Source organism: Anopheles arabiensis, chromosome 3, assembly GCF_016920715.1.
Source record: "Anopheles arabiensis isolate DONGOLA chromosome 3, AaraD3, whole genome shotgun sequence".
Lineage (NCBI taxonomy): Eukaryota > Metazoa > Arthropoda > Insecta > Diptera > Culicidae > Anopheles > Anopheles arabiensis.
In genome coordinates, this window is record NC_053518.1 from 62992784 (window position 1) to 63018571 (window position 25788).

The 25788-nt window shown below is 41.8% G+C and overlaps 1 protein-coding gene and 2 non-coding genes across 4 annotated transcripts; 2 read left to right on the top strand and 1 right to left on the bottom strand.

Annotated features, from left to right (window-relative positions):
* Window positions 1–77: 77 nt before the first annotated feature.
* LOC120902915 (protein toll-like) lies at window positions 78–23893 on the bottom strand. Of its 2 annotated transcripts, none has more exons than XM_040311999.1 (4): window positions 23811–23893; window positions 6743–7879; window positions 5201–6668; window positions 78–4724 (listed from the first exon to the last, which is right to left on the bottom strand). In XM_040311999.1, the coding sequence occupies exons 2-4, from the start codon at window positions 7195–7197 to the stop codon at window positions 4359–4361; spliced, it is 2289 nt and encodes a 762-aa protein (XP_040167933.1). In that variant the 5' UTR covers window positions 7198–7879; window positions 23811–23893; the 3' UTR covers window positions 78–4358. The 2 variants fall into 2 exon arrangements, with proteins under 2 accessions (XP_040167933.1, XP_040167931.1); XM_040311997.1 differs by lacking the exon at window positions 23811–23893 and adding an exon at window positions 11666–11966.
* Window positions 1168–1239, top strand: Trnad-guc. The gene has a single exon. It is a non-coding gene; the product is annotated as a tRNA-Asp (tRNA).
* Window positions 2366–2437, top strand: Trnad-guc. The gene has a single exon. It is a non-coding gene; the product is annotated as a tRNA-Asp (tRNA).
* Window positions 23894–25788: the final 1895 nt, after the last annotated feature.

The window sequence follows — 25788 nt, forward strand, 5'->3', positions numbered from 1 at the left end:
AATTTTACGGATTTAACATATCAATTGTCAGATGTAAAGTTCCCATTCGGCCGAATATTAAAAATCATTCAAAAAGATTCAAATTTTAATTTTTATTATATTAAATAATCAATTTACACAACAATTCGTGAACATTTATACGGAAATCATGAAATTCAACCTATACGTATCTCGGCCACAACCTGTATATTAGTAAGCCTCATCGAACTCCTTGCAGGCTTATTAAAACAGTCAAAATAATTGATGCGTTAAATTATAGCGGAATTTTACGATATAATAACGATATAATTCAAATCATTGTGTAAGGGTACTTTATACGTAAACGTTGTTAAAGGTAAATTTATTAGGTTTTTTTATGTTAAAATATTATTGTTGTATTAATTTTTGTTATGATTTATGTTATATTTTATCGTTGTAACATTTTTTGTTGGTTTAAATTTTTCACAATTTCCGTATTTTATTGTATCTCCTTTTTATTTTCTCTTGCACTTGTACTATAGTTGGTTTTGTATCTCTGATTTAACTTATTTTATTTTTCTTGAAAAAATAGCACTTTAAATATTTCATCGAAAATTTTGTCCATTTTTACTTTTCAGCATCTTTTACATGAATTCGTTAAAATTACTAGTTTCAACTAACAGAGTTAGTCGTTTTAAACAAGTTTAGTTAAATTTTAGTTTGAACGAATTTTTAATCATATTCTGCAAAATTGAACAAGCGTTCAAATCTTTAGATGTGAATCTTTAGAACAATGTAAGATATTCCGATGTTTCGAATAAAAATGGTCATTCTTTATTCACTACTTGTTGCACTATTGCTTTTTTGAAAAAAAAAAAAACAAATTAAGAGAATGCGCTATACATGCCGCCACCATAAATACATCTTGTTATGCAGATCAAACAGTCGTTGCCCAACGTAATTTCTTAATATTGCCTATTACAAAAATTTCCACCATATCAAGAATATCAAGACAGAACAAAACTTAGAGCTACAGTTTCTGTTTGTATGAACCTAAAATTTAAATTAAACAATTCAATCCCTCACATTCATTTTTAATCAATTTGTCCGGTAAAAATAGATTAGACACGACCATAGACATGATAGCTGTAAGAGTCTTTGCTACTATGCTGTTCATGCATGGTGTAATTAAACAAGTTGATTATAACTTCCTCGATAGTATAGTGGTCAGTATCCCCGCCTGTCACGCGGGAGACCGGGGTTCGATTCCCCGTCGGGGAGAAAATTGTTTATTTTATAAATATAGAATTTGTTGTGTACTTTCGGATGAGAGTAAATAAAATAAAGCAAGCAAAACTTGTTTCTTTGCTTTCTTTATCTAGAATTACTGGAATTTGTCAGAAGCATGCTATTGTTATACAATTGGTGGTAGTTTTGCCTTCTTCTATACAAAGCTTCATTATTTATCTAACTCTTGAAAAATTTAATTGAAACTATGAAAGACAAAAATATTTTTTGCAATAAATTTAATGCGAATTTGAGAACTATTTAAAAATAATTTAAGATAATTTATTCTCAAAAATCATTATATTGCATAAGAGTTCCATATTCAACAGAGGATCCATGGATCATGCAAATTTAAAAGCAACAAAGAGTAACAACGATTGAGCTCTAGATAAATAGTTATTTCATTTGTTTGGAATGGAATATGGAATAGTATTAATGGCCAAAATTATTTTTACCGAAATTTTCATTTATTTAGAGTGTAAATAAAATAATTTTTTACTAGCATTTTCTTCATCATCGAACTAACGATTCTAACTATCAAGTGACAAATTGTCAAAATAAATTCTTGTTTTGTATACTAACATTTATCAAAAACAAAACAAATTAAGTAAGAATCATATCGAATAACGATTTTTATTCGCTAAACTTGATATTATATCTGAGTGTCGCGAAATTTTACTCACAAGGAAATTAAAAATACAGTTTATCCGCGGTCCTCATTACAGGGTTTTCCAGGAGTTCTAATAGCTGTGGGACACTTTATTGACTATTTCTGAAGTGAAATGAACTTAATGTAATGGGAACTTTGTCCACTTCCCAAAAGTAAAAGTCAAGGAACTGTCCCACAACTATGAGAACCTCTGGAAACCCCTGTAATGGTGTATCTAATGAACAACCTGTTTTATGTAGTAACTAGGGCTTCCCATAATGAGAGTTTTTCCTATTGAGAGAGATTGATTGAGAGTTTATCATAACTGAGATCTCAGTCGTGTGGATATTGACTTTGGAGATCCAGGGCTCCGCAAATAATTTTGAGAGTGGCGTTATTTGTAAAGTAAAAATTATGCACTACCAAACATGCTGCTGACCAGTCCTCTAAATACGCGGCAATTATTTAACATCCTCGATAGTATAGTGGTCAGTATCCCCGCCTGTCACGCGGGAGACCGGGGTTCGATTCCCCGTCGGGGAGGAGAAATTTCATATTTTGTCGTATAATTAACATGTGCATTTATATAGTTTAACAATAATGAAAATAGACACTTTTGTAAATATTAGCAATTACATTGAACAAGAAAGTAAGACAACAAAGTGTTTTTAGTTGGTTTATAACAATAACATTAATTGACAATTTGGGATTAGTTCCGATCGTTTTTCCTCTATTCAATAACAGTCCAATGGAACGAAAACATATGTATATTCATTCGGTCATTTTGATACGATACAATATAATGTAATGATCGGTTTTAGAATAAGCAAAGCAATTGTTAATTACCACTCAAAGTGAGAAGAAATACCACACGAGTAAAATAAAATTAATTTGTGCAACTCAAAATGCACTGTTAATCCCCAAACTAAAACACTAAAAACCATGAAAATATACACTGCCATCCCTTTCCAGCAAAACCAAACTGACAGTTAAGTTAAAGCCCACGTAAATTTGAAAGAAATATCAATCTTAATTTACACTTGTTAGATAAACTGGTTTTCCTACAAGCTGACATAAATTTTAATCACATTTTAATATCACTTTTGTAAGGGAGGTGTTCAACAACCACTCGCTTCATTTTCAAAACCGGTAGCTGCTGTCATAGGAATGGGTTTAGAGATTTTGTCAAAAAATGCGTTACTGTTCTTATGTAACAGTGGCCGGTAAATTTTGCAGCATACATAGCAAAAACTGTAAAAATACCGATATAGCTCACAATCATCGCCACAATGTTACATGAGGCTTTATGATTCATCCCAAGGCCTCGAGACGCTTTTGCGATTCCATGACAGCGGCACCATGCTTGAAACGATTGTGATAAACGGATATCACGGATACAAAACTTCATTTTAACTTTTCTTCTTATTCTACTTCTGCCTAAGCACTAATGAGCTTAACGATCCGTTACTTATAGATTACTCATATCTAGCAAGATAAACAATCCTACGTATGAGGTGCACACGAGCAGAGTCCATACGAGACTTGAACCCATGTCGTACGAGTTGACGACTTTACAGTGAAACCCAATACGTCGTACTAAGAACTGTTGAACATACACTGTTTTCAAGACCAAGCAACCAATGTGAAGAAGCTCTTGAACAGAGTTCAACTATAAATAAACATTTAACGACCAACTGAATTGCTGATGCCTTGCTGAACATTGTTCAATCAAGGACAGAGTATCGCCCAGCGCAACGGCGCAGGACAGTACGCCTAAATAAAACAAAGTTCATGGACATTTACAGTTGATTTTAGTTTGTCAGTGTTTTCAACAAGATTTCATTGCTGTAGAGATGGCTGTTAGTTTTATTTCATAAATAAAATATTACACCATCCATAATTGATGTAAAATCATCAGGCCTAATTAAATTACTTAATGAGAAACAGAACAAAATTGGCAATGTGGCTGTAATGAAACGTCTTCTCGTATTTGAGATCGCTTTAAGATTTGGTATGTGTATGTTTGCCGTTGCCGTTTACCACGACGAATATGTAGAACAAAATGCGTGCTATGCCTTTTCTCATGGCTCAGAGGCATCAGAGGCGGCTGATCTGTTGTTTAGATGGGTCTCCAAAATTAATTGACATTAAGAATTAGAATACGCATAATTGTCTCAGAGAGGACAAGCTTGTTCCAACAAATTAAATTGTATGGGCAGTACATGTCATCTGACAGCACAAATCCTTTGCAGCTGTATTATCAGTAAGCCACTATATGTACAAACTGTCATTCTTCTATAAATTAATTATAACTAATTGTAAGATTTTATATTACACTTTACGCTTATCACTACTTAAATCGAATGCTCTTAGTGCCGTAAATGACATGCCAACTGCATGCTCGATTCACTATATTATCTCTATCTCTATATTTAGCTGGAGTGAAAATAAATGAGATTTTTTTTTATTTGATAGGAGGCGTCATGATGATCGGCAAATTTAATTTATCCACCGAAGCCATGCGCATGTTGTCGGTTGTCTGCACATCCTTCGGCCGACGCTTACGAGGCATGGCGTAGTGCAGCTTATCCCAGAACCACGGATCATCCCAGCGGACATACGTGTTGGTCTTGAGGTACGCTCGAAGCTGTGGATCGAGTTGATTAATATCTCCAATGTCTTGATAAATGATGGGAATAACACGGTTGTGCTTGTCTACCAACGACTGTAAGTACGCCGTGCTGAATTCCATTTGGCTCCACATGGACTCGATATAATTGAGCGAGAGGATAATAATTGTGCGACGCGATTCTTCAACAGCTTTCGCTATCTGGAAGGAGTAATATAACAGCTACAGATAAATATAAAACGCCAATCATTACTGTAGGGAATGAGAGTGAGAGTTGAACGGGGTGTGTAAAAATGTATGGAATAAGTGAGTTATGAATTGAAAAATAGGAAACAATCAAGGCCCACAAATTACTACAGGTTCGTCCATTGTACTTTGACAAATTTTCATTTGACAGCTAGGGAGTTACTCCCAATCTGCCAATCTCCATCCATCATAGCTTCCAAAAACAGAGCTAAGGATCCACCTGTACTATATCTAGGCACCTTGTAAACAATAGAAAAGATGGTTCAAATTATTGAAGAGAACGATCTAGTATAAATAGGAACAGGCTCATGGGGAAGATCGCGGTATGAGACGATTCAGTCTATTATTAAATCGATGATGGGAAGGTTGACAAAAAATATTTGAACTTGAATAACTTGGAACAAATATGGAAGATCAAGACAATCACTAACCTCGTTGGCGATCATCTCCCCCGGCACAAAGTCACGCACGTGCCAGCAGATTTTGAAGTTGAGCTCTTCGCTCTCAAGCCTCGGCAACAGTTCCTTCGTGACGAAATCCTCATCCTTGTGCGAGTATGAGATGAATGCGTCGTATCTCTTATTCATATCAGTATGCTCCTCCGTAACCAACCACTGCAGCAAGTTATGCCTAAAAAGCCACACTTTGATCGCCAAGTTGAATTTTGCATACAACCATATGCAGAGCAAACAGCCAACCGACGCCATTGAAACTGCCACGCTTATATACAAACGAGACAAAATTATCGTACCACACAGCTCTTTCAAAGTAGCCAGATTGATCGGTTTACCGTCGATACACTGGAGGGTGTAGTAATCGGTTATGCGCGCTACATTATCGACTACAAAGGTAAGCAGTTGATTTTCACAATAACAATCCCATGGATTCAACGCAAGGCTTATGTTATGCAGGGTGGATTGATTTAATTTGACTATGAGGGCGGCATCGATATCGGTTAATTGATTGCTAGAGACATCGAGCAGCTCAAGCATTTCGGGTAGACTTTCTGCAGACAAAGTGCCAAGGCTGTTGTTTGATACGTTAAGCCAACGAACGAAATTCCATCCCTCACCCGCGTTGGATAGATAATGCAGTTTATTCTGTGCCAGATGCAGCTCGATAAAATTGCACCCGATGTTAGAGGGGCTGTGGATGATGGGCACACGGGTAAGGTTCGCTGCGTTACAGTTTACTATGGCACATTGATCTACGGCCCGTTTGTAGCATTTACACTCGGCCGGACAGAATTCCGAAAAGGTATCAATTTCGCAAACCAAATCCTCCAGTTGCACGTCTTGCGGTTGGAGTCCAAACAGTTTGGACGGCTGAGCACATTGAAGTCCCTTTAGTAGGAACGATTTACTGGAGTCTGGTTCCGCTTTTAGATATGTTACTAACTGGTAGGACATGCAGTCACAGTTGAGTGGATTATTAGCAAGAAGAATTTCCTTCGGTAAGCGATGGCGCGTTTCAATCCGGCTACGGTCGAAGTCGAGATGGGCAATCTTGTTTGACTCCAAATTAACTAGATCGATATTGGGTAATGGAAATAGCAAGTCTTTATAGCCAATGTGTGTGATCAGGTTGTGAGATAGGTCGAGCGTACGAAGGCCTTTCATAGAATTAAAGGAATCTAATATTTTTACAATTGCATTAAACGAAAGATCCAGGTACTGAACTTTGTTCAAAGTGTTGAAAATAATCCCGGATGTAATGTTGATTTCCTCATTGCTGTAGAATACATCTCTATCATCTTCATTTAGCGTAATGCTGTTGTGACTGAGATTGAGCGTTATTAGGGACTCTGTCTGTGACGTGAACGCATCCACATCGATCATATGTAGCTGGTTATGTTCGAGATGTAACTTTTCCAAAGGTCTTAGAGATTTCAGTAGATGTCTAAAAGAATTGGACGAGATAGAATTAAATTATTTGGATTTTTTGTCCGCGAAGGTGGTATGAAGAGACCTTACTTGTTCAGCATGGTTAGTTTGTTATAGCAAAGGTGAAGAACACGCAAATTGATTGCATCCTGCAGCAGGGTGTCTGGTAGCATTCTCATTAGCTCGTTGTCCTGTAAATAAAGCCACCGCAAGTTGGACAAACCACGAAACAAATGTTCTGGAAGGCTTTGCAGCTTGTTGCTGCTGAAGTCGATAAATGTTATCCCGGTAGCTCCAGCGAAGAGACATTCCGGTAGCGCTGTTATTTTACAGTTGGACACAGATACTTTTATAAGCCTTCTTAGATCGGCGAACAGTTTATCTTCTAGTACAAGTCCAGAACCATTCTGATTATCTGCGATAAAGTTGTTCAGGTTCTTGTTCATCCGGAACAATTTGGCGGATAGTCTGGTTAGTTTATTTGACGACAGGTCAATAAATGTGAGGTTTGGAAGTCCATAGAACATGTCATCGTGTAGTGACATCAGTTGATTCGAACTGATGTTAAAATAAGTCAAGCTCGGTAGCTTCGTAAAGTGTTCAATTCAATGTTCAATATTCATTTCCCAATCACCTTCAGCAATGGAATGGCGGTGCTGTTTTTGCTGGAGCTGGTGTAAAATTGAACCCGAAAAGCGATTAACACCGCTTGGCAGTTGTTGGAGCGGCAGTGGTTTGTCGAACGATACAGCATAATTATCGATCACAAGAGTTTGTAGTTTGTGGAGTCCGGCAAATAGCGGCGGATCAAGCGTTACATTCGCTGATAGGTCTGCATTGTTTATTAAAATCAACTCAACAATATATGATAGTTGGGTGTGATCGAGAAAGGCTGAAAGGAACTCCAGAAGCGACTGATAACCAACCGGAAGTGGGCACTCTTGATAGATCAGCTGGTTAAAAGTGAGGCTCCGTAGATTGGGTTGGTCCCGAAGCAGCTCAAAGTTTGGTTTGTCGAAACATGTCACATTAAGTTTGCGATTTTTAACGTTGATCGAGAGATGAACATTTGAACCTGGGCATTCAACTATCCAGCATACTCTAGACCTATTTGTTATGGTACAGTCATTGCCGGTACTGGTGTCTGCTACCAGTAAAACCGTCAGGCAGACACAGTACATCCAAACGAGGATCATTGCAAAGGATGGGAGATGTGTTGGTAGAAATCTGGAAAGAACAACACAAGATTAGTTATCGAAAGAATTGTGTTAAAAGGAGGTCATAGATAACATAAGAACGCGTGGAGATTAGTAAAAAAGGCATAAAGTATTAATAATAATACTGCCATCATTTACTTAAAACATGTATTGCCATACCCTTTCACAATGATAGTGTAAAGGTGCTTTTTATGAATTGCCTTATACGATTGAGTAATAGCTATAATTAATCAGTAAGAGCCAATAATTGCAAACTACTGAACCATTTTTTTAAGCATTGAAGATTGTGATCTCATACCTGCATGAGAAATTGGCCTAATTTTTTTACAAGCGCATATTCTCACGATCCCGAAGAAAACCATGCGTACACTCGAACTGCTGAGAGTATGCGTGAGTTTACATCATAACATAAAATGTAGCACTCAATATCGCAAAATTTTACAATAAAGAGTTAATATAGTACAAAAATGGTCACGTTGGACAGGTTACACAATTTCACAATCTCAATCCAAAGTAACAATCCTTGGGTCGGTCTTATGGTACAGTCATGCGTTTAACACGTTAAGCGACGTGTCATATAAATTCGCATGACGGTTTTGCTCGCCGTTCAGCTTTGCATCTGACGCTCAGTAAATCTCTTGAGAACGAAAGAGGTAGGAAAGAGAGAACGAGAACGACATGTGCTACGCCGCTTATCGAAATGAAACAAAAGAGTGATAACAATTGCACGAAAAACTGTCGCTCTCATCGCTCTCTTGCCATGCGCTACGTGCTCACTTAAAAACTGTGACGTCAGGCCGGCGGTCAAAGTGTTAAGTCCCGAATGGACCGTGGCCCATACGCAGGACTGACTATCCTGCTAATGGTAAATCAATAAGTCACTGAAAACCAAGCCCACAAAAGCGCACAAGCAGGCCTTAACCGACAACGGGTGTTGTTGAACATCATCGCACTTTCCGTCAAATCCATCTTCAAATTATCAACAGCTGGCTTCTACCAAAACTACTCTACGGCATCAAAATAATAATGGTGGTGCGCGTCGAAGTGTTTGGCGCAAGCCGGCATGAAGCCGCCACTGGCACAGATCTTGGTGGTAGTAGCAAGACTGGCAATGTGAACATTTCCAAAAACAATAGCACTAATTCACCATACCGCCATCCGCTGTGCTACCACCATCTGATCTACATCGACAGATAAGTACAAATGATTACAATAGTTGTGGAAACTACAGGTGTGCAAGTGTCCTTAAAGCACTTGAATCTGGAACCACCCGTGACCCGAACATCCATCAACTATGCAATATACCGAATTCACCCCAAGTCGCATTCTACTGGATTGCTGGTCACACAAGTATTCACACAAACAAAACAGCAGATCGACTAGCCAACGCAGGACGTAATAAAACCGGCCAACGCCGTGAGACGCGAGACTCAAAGTCGCTATTAATAAAACAATCTACTTCATTTGCCTTAGCAAAACTAATATCGCCAATAGTTGCAACGGTGATTGGTTTAGCAGCGGTCGCTCTGTCCTAAGAACGATCAAAACCATAAGATCACCATGACGAGACATACCAAGATCAGAGAGTGCTATCACGTCTTCGGATTGGACAGACCCGGCTCTACCATATCTTTTTCTACAACTTGCGAATCGAATCAAGATTGCTCCACACGTAGCAACATAATGTTAAGCAGTAACTATGGTTCTTATGGAGCTAGTGTTGGAGTTTAGTTTAACCGGTAACTATCGGTGTATTCAAAGTTCAATTTATACACGGGGTCCCCGAGACATACGGTTAATGGGGATCGAAATCAGTCGCAAAATACCGCGTATCTCGAATTTCGTATGTTGAATTTTAGGGTTTTCCGACAAAATATCACTTATTTTCGTATAATTTTGCTTCGTGTGATAAGTTTTAGAAATTATTATATATAATTCTGACTGTATATAACAACGTAAAACCTTCTTAAATTATTACATAGTTCGACCAGAAGAAAATTTATTTCTTTATTTGACAATGCATGAGTCGTATCAGTTCAATTTGCCAGTCAAATTTAGACAACCACGTATCCCCGAATACGCGTATAAGAGGTACCGTATATCTCGAGGACCGCATGTAGGGGAAAGCGGGGCAAAATGGGCATGTGGGGCAAAATGGGCACGCTCTATTTAAGCATTATTTGACTACAAAGATACTGTCCAAAGCTCAAGTTTAGTAGCATATTGATGTAATTTTTGCCACTTCAAAAATAAGCTTAAACCAGTGCCACAGAGATGCGTTAAAGTTTTACATGATATGTTTTTAAAGATATGATATTTATATACAATTTGTCTGAAGAAAGCAAGGCGATTGAATGCGTATTTTTACTAATGTAATAAAAAATACAAAAATGCTTCACGTGGGGCAAAATGGGCAGCTCCGTTTGGGACAAAATGGGCAGATGCTTTTGACATACGGCGCTTGGTGAGGTTATGGTGTTGTATTTGTCGCCTCAATAATGATATCAGGCACTAATGATGTGCTGTATGGAGCGCACCCACGGCTCCGATCCGACTCCGACTATTGTTAGTTCGATTCCGACTCCGGCAAAATCGAACCACTAGATCCGCCCGGAGTCGGAGTCGTTCGGAGACGAACGACTCCGAACGACTCCGAACGACTCCGAACGACTCCGGACGACTCCGAACAACTCCGGACGACTTCGGACGACTCCGGTGACTCCGGACGACTCTGGACGACTCCGGACGAATCCGAACGACTCCGGACGACTCCGGACGACTCAGAACGACTCCGAACGACTCCGACTCCGAACGACTCCGAACGACTCCGAACGACTCCGAACGACTCCGAACGACTCCGAACGTCTCCGGATGACTCCGAACGACTCCGGACGACTCCGACTCCAGGCGACTCCGGACGACTCCGGACGACTCCGAACGACTCCGGACGACTCCGAACAATTCCGATCGACTCCGGATGACTCCGGATGACTCCGATTCCGGGCGACTCCGGGCGACTCCGTACGACTCCGGACGATTCCAAATGACTCCGGATATTGCAGCGCGGACCTACCTTCTGGCGTCGATTCCGAATTTATCGGAGTCGGATCGGAGTCGACTCCGGAGTTTTGCTCACTTTACCCATCACTATCAGGCACAGATTCAAAACATTCGATTTTGTAGATTAAAACGTGTAAAAACTGTTTTAATTTTGATAACATATTTTAAGGGCTTTTCTGACCAGCAAAATAAAAGATAGAACGTAAATACATTTCACGAAACGTGCGCAAAAGCATAGACCATTACCTAAGCGCAGTTGTTGTGACCCATATTGCCCCAGTGTTTTGACGTTTCACAGTTTGTTTACATATAGCCATTTTGCCCCAGGGCTATGCTCATTTTACCCCGTGTGTCAAAGTAGCTTCTCGTAAAACATCAACTTTTATTTTACACTGTTTTCATGATTTTAAGTTGTTTTCATTCTATTTGGCAATTTTAATCCATAGATAAAGGGTGGAGGCATACAATAGTGAAAGAAAAATTGTGTTTTGTGGCATATTCAAAGGAATATTCAGTAAACTGCTTGACATGTCCATTTTGCCCCGCTTTCCCCTACTTCCATCCAATCAAGATACAGTGCTGATAGCATATTGAGCTTTCTGTGTATGATACCAGAACTAATATAAATCACTTGTCTTTCACTGTAGGCAAGATTCTGTGAAATCGGCTGACTGGAGCAATTGCGTAGATTTGGTACAGAACACAAAACACAAGCACAGTTATGATAAGCATTTACAGGTTTTTTTGAGCAACTTTCTGCTGACAAAGGCATTATTCTCTGCCCTCGGAATGTTTGCTGTTGCTGTTTTCAACAGCTATCAGATTTTTTATTTACACAAAAATAATATATTTTATTTTAATACAAATAGAATATTTGAAAGCTGCTGAAAAACATCAAGCGAGCAAAGGACAAATATGTTCACATTTGAAAGCCACTCGGTAAACCCTGTATTGTGGTCAAACGACTCGCACGAAACTCCGTCCGTTCTCGCTAACTGCTCAAAGCTTACTGCGATGCTGCGCCAGAGTGTCAGTGCTTGAGCATATCAGTTGGTTCGCAGACCCTAATGGGGTGGCGCTATGTGTTTCCCCCCTTCCATATGCGCATGATTACATCTCGTACATGCAAACAAATTGAGCCAAATCACGAAGTTTTGGATTGGTATGAGGGACATTCAGCAACATCTGCAGAACACTTTGGAAGCAAATTCTATATGAAACCTTCATGTTAGCTACAACCTATACAAAAGACACCTAATACAGGCAAAATGGAAATAGATTAAATATAAGGGCCAATTATGTGACTGTTAGAGAAAAAGTGTCAAAATACTGATTTTATATAATGATCCGTGTCAGACATCTCGGCTTATCTCTCGTTTGACGTATCTGAAGAATATATCAGCCGTACCGGCGAACTCGTTAGACGAGAAACATTCGTCGCTCATGAGTGTACAGGGTTGTACTACTAGGTTGGCCAGAACAAAATCTATACGGTTTTCTAATTTTTGATCTAGAGGGCTATGAAATGAGTGAAAATGAGCGTCGCGGCGAACGTTCCCAGGAACGAACGAGTTCGCCGGTACGGCTGTATATTGCATTAGTGATGAGCGAGTCGACCCGAACCTACCGGGTCGGAGTCGCTTATGCTTTCTCGTACCTAAACATCCGGGTCGACCCGAACTCGTTGCACCCATGGGTCAGATTTGATTCCGACTCCGACCCGCTGCACCCTCAGCTCGGAATTGATTCCACCTGGCTCGCTTCCGACTCCTGGTCGGGTCGTGAAATGAATCGTATGACCCACCACTAATTTCCATTACCTAACTCAAACGGAGACCGTTTTTTCATATACAGCTTAAAGGATATTCGTCTTCGAGAGACATTCATCTTGAAGAGACATAAAATGTATGGAATATGACGGGACCGACAAGGTGTTTATTTTAAAGAAGCAATTAAAAAGACTGTATCTTAGAGAGATTTCACTGTATTACATTCAGATTGGATTTTTTTATCATGTATCACTGTAAAAAGTGTGGTAATAACAAAATACACAAAGAGTAGATAAACCAATAATAAAACTGCTTGGGTTTTTTTCTTTGGTCCACAAAGGCTTCTGAACATTTTTGTATGTTTCCCTTTTATTCATCACAATCGGGGTATGTCAAACAACTCAACTATCAATTGTGAACTCACTACTTAACACACAATCGTATCTCAACCAATGAGGTCATACTGTATAAACCAATCAACCGTGACGTCGATGATGTCAGTCGACTACGCAGATCGTACTATAAATTAAACCAAACTAGCTGCTAGACATTGTCCATAGTACCAAGGGTCTTGCATCGCTTATCGGATAGTTATTTTGCTCTCTTACCCACCCCATTGCGCAGTGGCGGGTTTGCAGTGTCGAGGGCCCTAAGCAGTAAAAATAGTTGATGCTCGCTATACAAGATTCACACCTCTTGGATAATGGAACAGTTCAACTTAAAAAATTCTCAGGGTTCTCAGTGTTTATCGAGCTAGGAGCCCCAACGTCGATCACGCACGAGACCCTTCTTGGTAATACAGTGCCCCTCATAGACAGGGCTCCCGTAATTGCTTACTACGCTTATCGCCTCTGCCAATGCGCACTTCTTTCTGAATGCTTTCCGTTAATCTGAAAAAGAACAAAAATGCTAAGATCCGTCGGCTCTTTTTGCCCTGGAGCTAATAATAGCTCACTGGACATTTGGATACAGTGAATGGGTGTAGAACGAGCAGGGAAATCGTACGGAACGCAACGCCAATGCGTAAACATTCTTCGCGTATCGGTTACGTCACTCGTTCAAACTTATGTTGAGTTCAAAAGACAGGCGCAATGCTCTTGGTATGTCGGCATTTTGGATTCGGAATCGCGAGTTGGGTCGACCTTGCGCGTCGAGCTGATGATCGAGGCAGAATTTGAACACCGTGGGAGAACTTGGTGGAGTGCAAGAGTGCAAACTTGCACTTTAGTCAATGAGGGAGTATTGCAATCTATTGTACAACTGATAACTAAAAGTGGCTACCAATTAGGGCAGAGCTTTCGGCGCTTTAAATGCAGCGAAACACTAGTGCTCGGTTCGGTGGGCTGCGACGGGTGTAGGAGCGTTACCAAAAAGAATCAAACAACTCTCACAAACTCATACAGTAAATGCAAACGAAGTTTCGGAAATTGGACACTGTTAAACTATAAGCCATCGAGGTTTACTAGGGGGGAGGGGACACCATGGAATTACTTACACATTTTTCTTCTTTTACAACTACGATCTGACCAGCGCGACTCAACTATAAGAATGAATCTCAACGAGTGGGTGCTTCTGAGCTGAGCGAATGCGTGTTGAATCTCTTGGTGCGTGAGTGAGAGTGTGCTCTGGTCTTATCGTGCATCTTTATTTATACGATTATGTTTTGCGGTTTGCTAAATCCAAGTTTCGTGACACTTATGCTAAAATTGCATTAAACACTAGCGCCATCTCTATAATGATTCGCTTACTACACTGACACAGAGAAGAAACTGCTAAATCCCCTTTTTGTTTTTCTTCGCAAATTCCAATGCGTATTGTTTTATGTATTTGTGTGTTATTTTATGTATGGAAGTTGAGTTGCGCGCAAGGATGCTGGCTGCCAACCGGTCATTCTACAGCCTGAAAAAGCAGTTCACCTCAAAGAACCTGTCGCGACGGACGAAGCTGGGACTATATAGTACCTATATAGTACCAGTACTCACATACGCCTCTGAGACATGGACACTGTCCAAATCTGACGAAGCCCTCTTAGCCGCGTTCGAGAGGAAGATGCTCAGAAGGATACTTGGCCCCGTATGTGTGGAAGGACAATGGAGGAGCCGCTATAATGACGAGGTATACGAGATGTACGGCGACCTCACTGTCGTACAGCGTATAAAGCTCGCCAGGCTCCGGTGGGCTGGCCATGTTATACGCATGGAAACGGACGACCCAGCCCGTAAAGTCTTTTTAGGCCGTCCACAAGGACAGAGGAGGCGTGGTAGGCCCAAATTGAGGTGGCAAGATGGCGTGGAGGCGTCCGCCATTAAGGCCGGGATAACGGACTGGCAGACGAAGGCGCGAGACCGTGAGCGGTTTCGGACACTCCTGAGGCAGGCCAAGACCGCAAAGCGGTTGTAGCGCCGGATAAGTAAGTAAGTAATTGTTTTATGTACTTCTCACATCTTTTACATTGATTTGGAAACTTATAAAATGATTTTCCTGGGTGTTTTGTCCAATAATTCTCACAAAATCTTGCCTCACACTTCCTTCGCAATTTGTATTTAGAAAAGTTGTTAACATCGAAGCAGCAGTGAACAGCGCTTACTTTGACAGAAGTGATCGCCTCACTGGTAAATGGCAGTACTTTCGTGTGGGACACTTTTGTAACGCCAGTGTCACGTCGGTTTATCGGTGGTTAGACAGCATCAAAATTCCAGGTGGGTCTTTCAAACAGCGCTTAAGCAGCTTCCTTATGCCAGGGTACCGGGGATTATTTTTCTTTGTGTTTTATTTTCAAGCAAGCGTCATCGATGAAATAAACAACAAGATTTGTTTTGTTTGTGTACATTTGTATATTTTTAAATCCTTAATATTCATGAATTATACAAAATTTCACACAATTTACTGTACAATCACAATTACTTCACTCAATACTCCTCCTTCAATTAACTTAACTAGCTTGGACAGCAGCAACGAGATGATTGACGGCACCAGTCTTTGACACTTTGACAAGGGCCACCTCGTACCGATGTCATGCATTAAAAAGCTATAAAGTTTCACCAAGTTCGGTACGCTTTCTTAACAAGCCTTCAAGTTCCATCGTGAACCATACACATCAGGCTAATCAGCTACAAGGTTCCTGAGAGTACCATGTGCCTGTTAAAAAGCTCCATAGTTCCGCAAAGTACCGTCTATCTCTTAATAAGCTACAAAGTACGACATCGGAACGATTTTTTGTTAAACAGCCCCAAATCAGCTATAAACTACGAGCTGGCTATTTGGGGTGTCTCCTATTTCATAATTTATGAACTGACGGTTGCTGATTAGAACACGAAAATGTAAATTAATCAATTATTTTAACGAACTTTTTTTTATCTTTTACGGTGAAATTCAAATTCGAATTTAACACTTTAAGCGCCGTATCATATAAATTCGCATGACGGTTTTGCTCACCGTTCGGCATTGCATCTGCCGCTCAGTGATTCTCTTGAGAACGAATGAGGTAGGAAAGAGAGAACGAGAACGACATATGCTACGCCGCTTATCGCAATGAAACAAAAGAGTGATAACAGTCGCACGAGAAATTATCGCTCTCATCGCTCTCTTGCCATGCGCTACGTGCTCACTCAAAAACTGTGACGTCAGGCCGGCGGTCAAAGTGTTAAATGATTTTCTTTAACGACCAATTCTTGGAATCGACATGAAAGACATTTTCTTCTTTATCTTGAACATTTAATTTTAACGGATAAGATTATGAATTTAAAACGCGTGTAACATGTTTCAAGTGCCTGGCAAACAAACGTACATCAGCGCGATAAGCAACAAACGAGTACAGCGATCTTTGAAATAGCATAAGTCTAGAAATATATTACGCATCCAGTAAGGCCAGCTGGTCCTTCTTGACTTGCACGTTCTAGCAACTAGAAAATCAGAAACGAACCCTACAACGGTTCAACCTAGGATAACTGCATGCACATGGGACTGTCGTCAAGCGAGGACCGATTGTGGGAAGCGTTGGAAAATTTTACATTTATGTGACTTAACCGGGTAATAAATTCAAGAAAGCAGTAACTTTAGCTACTTGACAGTGCAGGGATAAATTCTAAACAAGTATAAAATTCAAGAGTTAGATACAGTTCTGCCAAAAAGAAAATTCCTATGCGATGCAACCAAGTCTTCGTCGAAGAAAGGCAATAAAAAAGGATCCCAATTCCACTCATAGTTCTTGCCATTAAACAGAACACTTGGGACACCTCATAGGAAGATAGGCGCGTAGGCTCGTCAAAAGTAAAGGCGTTAACAAAACGGAAAAATGCGTGGAATGGAGAGAACATATTCTTCCCACGTTAGAACATTAAGCCAATAGTATAAAAACTGTAATTGTGGATGCAAAGAAACACTTGCTATTTAGGTCTCAAACTGAAATGATCATGTGTGTTAGTGTCGGGAAATCTTACTCGTCTTCTAAAAGGTAGTACGGCCAGCGCGTTCGCAACAGTCTCGTTGATTCGTCTGATCGAACCATAAAGGTCTTGTAAACGCCTCGAAGTTTTACAGTTGCTATAATGCAATGCTATGTTTTTACGCTTTGAAGTGCGTTCTAATAGATTTTTGTGTTTGGTAATGTTTTTCTCACACTTGGAAAGGCGTGTTAATGTTTTATAAGTTGGTATAAATTTTCTTCAATTATTTTCTAAAGGTATTTTAAGGAATCCAGACAAAAAATTGAGGATGCTAAAGTATTTTGCACTCCCTAGCTGATGTTTTGTTTAATATTTTTGTTCAATTCCCTGAAATCTACTGCAAGTCGCCATTTGTTATTACCATCTGTAGCTTTTATTGGAGCAAGTATGATAGACGAGTTATATGGTGAAACTGAATGTTCAATTTGTTGTAGTGGTGGGGGCTTGGAATCGGACCTACCCGATTCTGTGCTCATAATCATTTTTGGAACCGATTCCGATGCTGGAACTGATTCCGATTCTAAAGTCGATTCTGGATTCAATCTCGGAGCCGATTCCGGGATCGGAATCGGCTCCGGAATCGGAATCAACCTGCGAATCGCAATTTGCCCCAGTAAAGAAATCAAGATTGACTTCAGACTTCGGAATCCAGAATTAGCTCCGGGATGAAAATTTCAATTCCTGAGCAAATTTCAGAACCAATTCCTGAGCTGATTCCGGAACAATTTCCGGAGCCAATTCCGGAACTAATGACCTTTTTGACCGGAACTTTTTGACGTTTGACGTTTAATTGTTCGGCCGCATTTCCGTCGCGCTCCGTGATTTTTCAATAATTCTCTTGTGTTTTCTGCGTCGCATCGCATTGTTGCCTTTTCTACGGACTATTAAACTGTTTAACATCATCGCTTCGTCTTGGCGAATTGTTTAGTTGCATCACAACTGTGGTTTCCTGCTGTTTTTTTCCTGCTTGGCTTAGCAGTGTTGTGCTGTGATTACGCGTGATTTCGCGATGGCGGCTATTTGCTTCTCGTGTGCTGAACCGCTAGAGGCCACCGGCTGCATCATCAGTTGTGCATATTGTGACGCTACGTTCCACCGCGGCTGTTGCAAATTGCCCCCGAGCTGATTGACGCAGTATTGTCCAATGTCGACCTGCACTGGAGCTGCATTGGCTGCACTAACATGCTTAAAAATCCGCGCTGCCGTTCGGTAAAAGAAATAGGCGCCCAGGTCGGTTTCCAAGCCGCCCTCAACTCAGCTGTAGCAGCTATTGGCAAGCTCGTTGAGCCTATTGTCGCCGAAGTTCGCAGTGGTTTTACCCTCCTTCAAACTGCATCCACGCCTCACAATCGGAACTCTGATCCTCGACCAGCTACTGGTAGAAAGCGGAGGCGTATAATCGAGGATTCGGCATCTCCTGGTGTAAACAAAATTGTAAACAGTCGCGGCAACACCCTTTGTGCCGCGTCATCGCCAAACGCATACACCAACACCACGATTGCCGTCCAGCCGGCACCTACACAACCGCATGAACTGGTGGGAACCGATCCGTTATCATCACCGCTTCAAGCTGCACCTCGTGAGCCATTCACAGATAGGATCTGGATCCGCCTATCCCGCTTATCAACGGCCGTCACTGTGGAACAAGTGGTCGCTTCTGTAAAGCGTCGCTTAGCCACCGATGACGTTATAGCGTATTGCCTGCTGAGAAGAGGGGTTAGTGTGGACAGCATGAATTGGCTTTCATTCAAAGTGAGGGTCCCGGCTATCCTTCGAGATGCAGCACTCACACCATCCACCTGGCCCGTCGGTATCGGTGTACGTGAGTTTTTTCAATCCCGTCAACACGACCACCAAACCTCATCTCCTATAGCCACCCGAAACCGCTTTACTACACGCACACCAGCTACTAGTACTGAACACCGCTACACCACACGCACACCAACAACGACTCACCGTTTAGCCGCACGCACGTCTACTCCACCTGATCCTGAAACAACATCATCACAACAGTGTCACCCCCCGGTGAATGATACCTTGGAAGCACCCAACTCAACACTTGTTTCTGGACCGCCCCAAAACCACCGTGCTTCATCTCCGCACCTACCCCAGTCTACAATCGATCGCTTTTTTCTCAACTAGACGAAGTTCCGCTCATTGCACGCAACAAACACGCCAAGCCTCATGCTCTGACAACGCAGCTCAATTGACTTACCGTTTACCCGCTTTATCCAACCGCCACAATGACAACGCTACCGCTGAGTATTTAAGCTGCTATTATCAAAACGTTAGAGGTTTGCGTACTAAAACAAAAGAATTTCACTTAGCTGTATCGGAGGCTGACTTCGATCTCATCGCACTCACGGAAACTTGGCTTGTTGACAACATTCCATCTGCTCTTCTCTTCAACAACAACTTCTCTGTTTACCGCTGTGATCGCTCTCTCAGCGGCTCTAGCTCTCGCGGTGGTGGTGTTTTGCTAGCCGTTTCTAACGCATACGAGTCGATAGAATTACCTTCCCGTGATCGTTCTCTCGAGTATATTTGTGGCGCGTCGCCTGTAATAACGCACATCTGTACGTCATGGTAGTATACATTCCACCGCAGCTTAGCTCCGAGATATCGACTCTTCGCTCTCTACATGATTGTATCAGCAGCTTCACTCTCACACTGAAGCCTTCGGATCTGCTGTTTGTTATTGGCGATTTCAATCAGCCTAGCATAAGCTGGTCCACAGCTGATCCTTCGTCCTCGCCAGCATACTCATCAATCACGCACTATGAACCAACTGCGCGCTCACTGGCCAACAACACCTTTGTGGATGGATTTAAATTTAACGGATTAGTGCAACTTAATCACATCAATAATTCGCACGGACGCATGCTTGACCTGCTCTACGCTAACAATGCTGCAGCTAAATTGTGTTCGCCTGTCTTTCCAAGTGTTGTTCCGCTTGTACCTCTTGACTCCTACCATCCGGCGTTAGACTTCAATATACGTATTAACTCGTCGACCCGACGCAATTCGACGACTCGACAAAACTCGACGACAACCGCATTTTATCGTTATAACTTTGCTAACGCTGACTATGTGAAACTGAACGACATGATATCAATGTTTAACAATAGCTTTAATTGTTCCAATTTTATTTCACTTGACGAAGCAGTATGTTCATTCTCGTCCTTCATGCTGCAAGCCTTTGTTGTATGCGTCCCAGTTCAGCGTCCTAAACCTAACCCCCCCTGGGCGGACCGCACACTCAAACGACTCAAACGTGTAAAAAGAGCTGCTTATCGTCACTACCAAACGCGCCGCTGCCAAAGATCTCGCTCGATCTACTTTGACACGCACTCTTTATACTGCAGCTATAACAGGTTTCGATATCGCAGATATTTGAGTAAAATTCAACGTAACCTCTGCAGGTGGCCTGACTCGTTTTGGCGCTTCTACAACAGCAAAACAAAATCCACGCATACACCGAAATCCATTACGTACAAAGGAGCAACAAGTGCCAACACTAATGAAATGTGCAATCTCTTCGCGGATAGCTTCGCAGATTGCTTTTCACCGGCCATGAATGATACCGATACCATTGATGCTGCTCTCGTCAACACTCCGGCTGGAGCAATTAACATGAGCACTCCTTTCATCGACAGTGAGATCGTTTTATCTGCCCTAGCACAACTAAAGCCTTCCTTCGCTCCTGGACCCGACGGAATTCCTTCTACCGTGCTGAAACGCTGTCAAACGACAGTAGCACCTATCCTTGCAAAATTGTTCAATGCATCGCTAGCCAATGGCTACTTTCCCAAAGCATGGAGGAAATCTTGGATGGTTCCTATTTACAAAAAGGGCGACAGGACAGATGCCATCAACTACCGGGGTATTACATCCTTGTGTGCCATTGCCAAGGTGTTCGAACTAGTGATATACAAAAATCTGCTTCATGCATGCCGCAGCTACCTAAGTCCGTATCAACATGGATTCGTGCCAAAAAAGTCGACTACCACGAACCTGGTTGAATTTGTAACCTATTGCACTAGTCAAATTGATGCCGGAGCTCAAGTCGATGCAATTTATACCGATCTAAAAGCAGCATTCGACTCTCTTCCGCACGCAATTCTTCTCGCTAAACTCGATAAGCTAGGAGTTCCCAGCCCGCTCGTACAGTGGCTTAAGTCGTACCTAATTAATCGCACATACATCGTGAAAATTGATAAGCACATGTCCAAAGAAATAGTCAGCAGCTCGGGTGTGCCACAAGGAAGCAACATTGGCCCGCTTCTCTTCATATTGTTTATCAACGATGTTACCCTCGCTTTACCTCCCGACAGTATCAGTCTGTTTGCCGACGACGCAAAAATTTTTGCGCCTATTAACAACACAGGTGATTGTACATTCCTGCAAGACTGCATCGAAATTTTCTTTTCGTGGTGCAAGTGTAATGGACTGACTATCTGCATCGAGAAATGCTACTGTGTGTCTTTTAGTCGATGCAGGAGCCCAGTGACTGGGACCTACTTCATGGACGGCACTGCAGTTAATCGACAGAATCATGCCAAAGACCTGGGCGTTCTGCTTGACTCTAGTTTGAACTTTAAACAGCATATCGATGACGTTGTAGCCAGAGGAAATCAATTACTTGGCGTGGTTATCCGGACAACTAATGAATTCCGCAACCCCATGTGCATCAAAGCTGTCTACAACTGTATCGTTCGTTCGGTTCTGGAATATTCGTGCGTAGTCTGGAGCCCAACTACCGCTTCTTCAATTGCTCGACTTGAGGCGATTCAACGTAAACTCACGCGATATGCCCTACGCCTACTTCCCTGGCAGGTTCGCAATAATCTTCCTCCGTATGCTGCGCGGTGCCGTCTTCTAGGCCTTGAACCTCTTTCGGTTAGAAGACGCAATGCACAGTGTTCTTTCATCGCTGGATTGCTAAATGGCTCTATCGACTCATCGCCATTGTTGCATCGAGTCGATATCTATGCACCATCCCGAACACTTAGGTCTAGAGAAACTCTACGGCTCGCTCAACCCCGTTCCAGTGCTGGTCGGTCAGACCCTATGTTCCGCATGTCGGCTGTCTTCAACACTGTCTCGGATTGCTTCGACTTCGACATCTCAACTCAGTGTTTCAAGGAACGTCTCCGGCTTTTGCCGTGGCCGCAGTGAATTGCGATGCAAATCTTGTTTTTGCTATGTATTTTTTTTTTTATTGAACTAAATGTCTAAACTAAATGTCAAACTCGCAACGTAAAAGACGCATTCGCATATAGCTCAGTGTATTTTCTTGAAAATCGCGCTGTTTATCATACTATTTTCCGGTTTCTGTCACACAGTATTTTGTAGTCACAGTATTTTGGAGCAGTCTGTAATCACAGTATTTTGGAACACGGTTCCATTATCGTTCAATAGTGCTTTTGTCTCTGCTGACCCAAAATACTCCCGTAAATTTCGTTTTTCGGATCGCATCTGAGTTCGCGCGTCCTGACCGCCATCGCTCTTGTTGCTGCAACGACAACCTGCATCGTTCCCGCAGAATGGCCCGTATTTGCAACGCCTGCACCATGGAAATTGCGGAGGCATCTATCAGCTGCTGCCTGTGCGACTCTCCATTTCATCAGCGCTGCACTTCGGTTCCTGCTGATCTGTTCCAGCGCATTTCGGAATATAAACAAATACACTGGTGCTGTGTTGGCTGCAACAACGTATTTATGAATCCGCGCACCAAGTTCGTAAAAGATGCAGCCATGCAATCTGGCTTCCAGGCGGCAATTACAACAGTAGCCGAAAGCATCAAGACCGTTATGGAGCCTTTGACTAGTGAAATCAAATCTGGGTTTGCACGGTTGAGCCAACTTGATCTAAAAACTCCACGTAGCAGTCACCCTCCCGCAAAAATTCGTCGCATAAATCCATCCAAACGTTTGTTTTCTGATGTCACTAAGGACAATCACGCATTGTTTACATTCGGTGCTACGAGCAATCAAAGAAATAGCCAAAACAACAATACGGAGCGAATTGTCGATATTCAACGCAAAACTCATGCACCACCTGTAATAACTGGCACAAAAAAGGATATAGCATCTTTTCCTATCAAAATAGTTCCCGCTCATTCAACGGTGCAAAAATGCGCGCTGTATATTTCCCGGCTCTCTCCCGATACAACCAGTGACCAAATTGTACAAATGGTCAAACAAGCTTTATCGATTGATGATGCTACTGCATACTGCCTTATTCGCCAGGGTACAAATACAGCGACACTCTCATTCCTGTCATTTAAAGTGTTAGTGCCTTTATCACTACGTGACAAGGCTCTTTCCCCCGACACCTGGCCCCTTGGCCTGTCAGTACGTGAATTCATTGACTACCGAAATCAACAACCGGGTGCAAATTTTTGTCTACAACCGCCAATGGGTCTCTCCACCCCTACAACTTTGCCTACGGTGCTAAATATTCGGTCACCGCCACTGCTGGACCACACAATTTTATCGGCACACACTCCACGCACTTCACCAACACCGTAGACCCACTAATATTTTCCGGTATTCATTTCACGCGCATTGCACACACTCACAGTCACACAAATAATCCTGACATGACTCATGAATCGAGGAACACTGGCGCTGAAACAACTTTAGTGAATGTTAATTGCACTTACCTGACGAATGTTCTTCCAGCAACAAACGATATTCTTTCTGCTGAGGCAGTGCTTGACGAAGGGCGCACGCAGCTTGATGATCGTGAGACCAAAACAAACCATCGCCATAGAACGGACACTACACTCACACAATCGCATGACTATCATGTCAATCCTACAGGGGTCGCCTGCCGTAATAATCAAGGACGAACAATGACGAATAATGACCTTAGCATTTATTACCAAAACGTTCATGGACTACGCACTAAACTTGAGGATGTGTACATTGCTTCTAGTGAGCTTGATCATGATATTATTGTTCTCACAGAAACATGGCTTGATGATACCATACTTTCGCAGCAAGTAATCTGTGACAAATACGCTATCTATAGAAGCGATAGAAATGCTAATAACAGTGCCAGACAGATAGGTGGTGGTGTCCTGATTGCTGTTTCCAAACGTCTCAAATGCCTTCCTGTGCACACCAATATAACGAGTATCGAACACTGCTGGGTTAAAATCCTGTTGCCTTCAAGTAAAATATTTGTCGGTGTAAGTTACATCCCTCCTGACCTTAGTACAAATACTGCAACTATGACTGCTCTCGACAAGGCTCTTGATAGTGTGAGTGTTTCTATGAACGACAACGATACGATGTGTCTGTTGGGTGACTTCAACCAACCAATGATCTCCTGGCGTGCTATCGATAGGCACTATGAACCCGCGTCATCCATGCCTGGTCAAAACCGCTTTTTGGATTTGATAAATTATCATTGCTTAAAACAAATCAGTGGCATAGTAAATGACCTAGGAAGGCAATTGGATCTTGTGTTTGTTTCAAATGATCTTGAAGATAGCGTGCCTGTGCAGTCAGTCTATGTCTCCCTTGTCGCGATTGTTCCGGTTGATAACCACCATCCACCATTGGAAATCAAGCTGCAGTTTTCCCACACTAGTTCAGACGATAATTCCGGCATAGTCTTGCCTGGTGCTGTATCTGCTTATAATTTTGCCAGAGCTGATTTTGTTAGCATAAAGCAAGCGTTGAGGGACACTGATTGGACTGGACTTCGAAACATGGATGTAGAAGCTGCTTCTGAATACCTTACGTCAGCAGTGTCAGACATTATTGAGCAATTCGTACCTAAACGAATATTTACAAATTCTCAACCATGGTGCACTAGATACCTTAAAAGGTTAGAAAGAATGCGTCGTTCTGCGTATCGTATATTCAGTCGTACACGCAATGAAGCCGATAGAAGCAATTTCCTGGAGGCTGCAAGAATCTTCAAGTTTCATAACCGAAAATTGTATGCTAATTACATTCGCCGTGTCCAGATATCCATTCGGGCATGTCCAAAATCATTTTGGAACTTTATGGACCGTAAGATGAAACGTACTTCCCTCCCATCATGCATGACACTTGATGGTCGATTGTTTACTGACACGCGAGAAATATGTAATGGTTTTGCTGAGCTGTTTGCGCGTAGCTGCACGAGCTTTCCCGAACAAAACCAGAAGGTAGAGGAAGCGTTACGTTTCGTGGCACAAGACTCCGTTGACATTTTATTGCCTTCTTTTACTATCGATGATGTTCGTTCAATGGCTTCAAAGCTGAAACCCTCCTTAGCCTCTGGACCCGATAACATTCCGGGAATAGTTATCGTATCATGCATCGATGAATTGGCTTCACCACTAGCATCCATTTTTAATAATTCACTTCGCACTGGTTTCTTCCCTGACCTATGGAAAAAGTCATGGATATTTCCCGTTTACAAAAAAGGCGACAGAACTTCCATCTCAAATTATCGAGCTATTTCGATGCTATGTGCTCCCAGTAAGCTGTTCGAATTATTAGTCCATAAACATATAATGCATGGTGCTATTAACATATTTACACCTTTGCAACATGGCTTCCTACCTGGACGCTCCACCGTCACAAACCTAGTGCAGTTCTTGCATTTTACTTACAAGCAGCTAGACAAAGGGTTCCAAGTAG

What these genes read in the sequence shown, in the direction of transcription:
- LOC120902915 (XM_040311999.1), bottom strand. Translation starts at nt 7,197, where the DNA reads ATGTCACTACACGATGACATGTTCTATGGACTTCCAAACCTCACATTT. An exon ending in AAACTAACCATGCTGAACAA is followed by an intron (nt 6,669 to 6,742) that starts GTAAGGTCTCTT and finishes CAATTCTTTTAG; the next exon opens with ACATCTACTGAAATCTCTAA. An exon ending in GGGAGATGATCGCCAACGAG is followed by an intron (nt 4,725 to 5,200) that starts GTTAGTGATTGT and finishes TACTCCTTCCAG; the next exon opens with ATAGCGAAAGCTGTTGAAGA.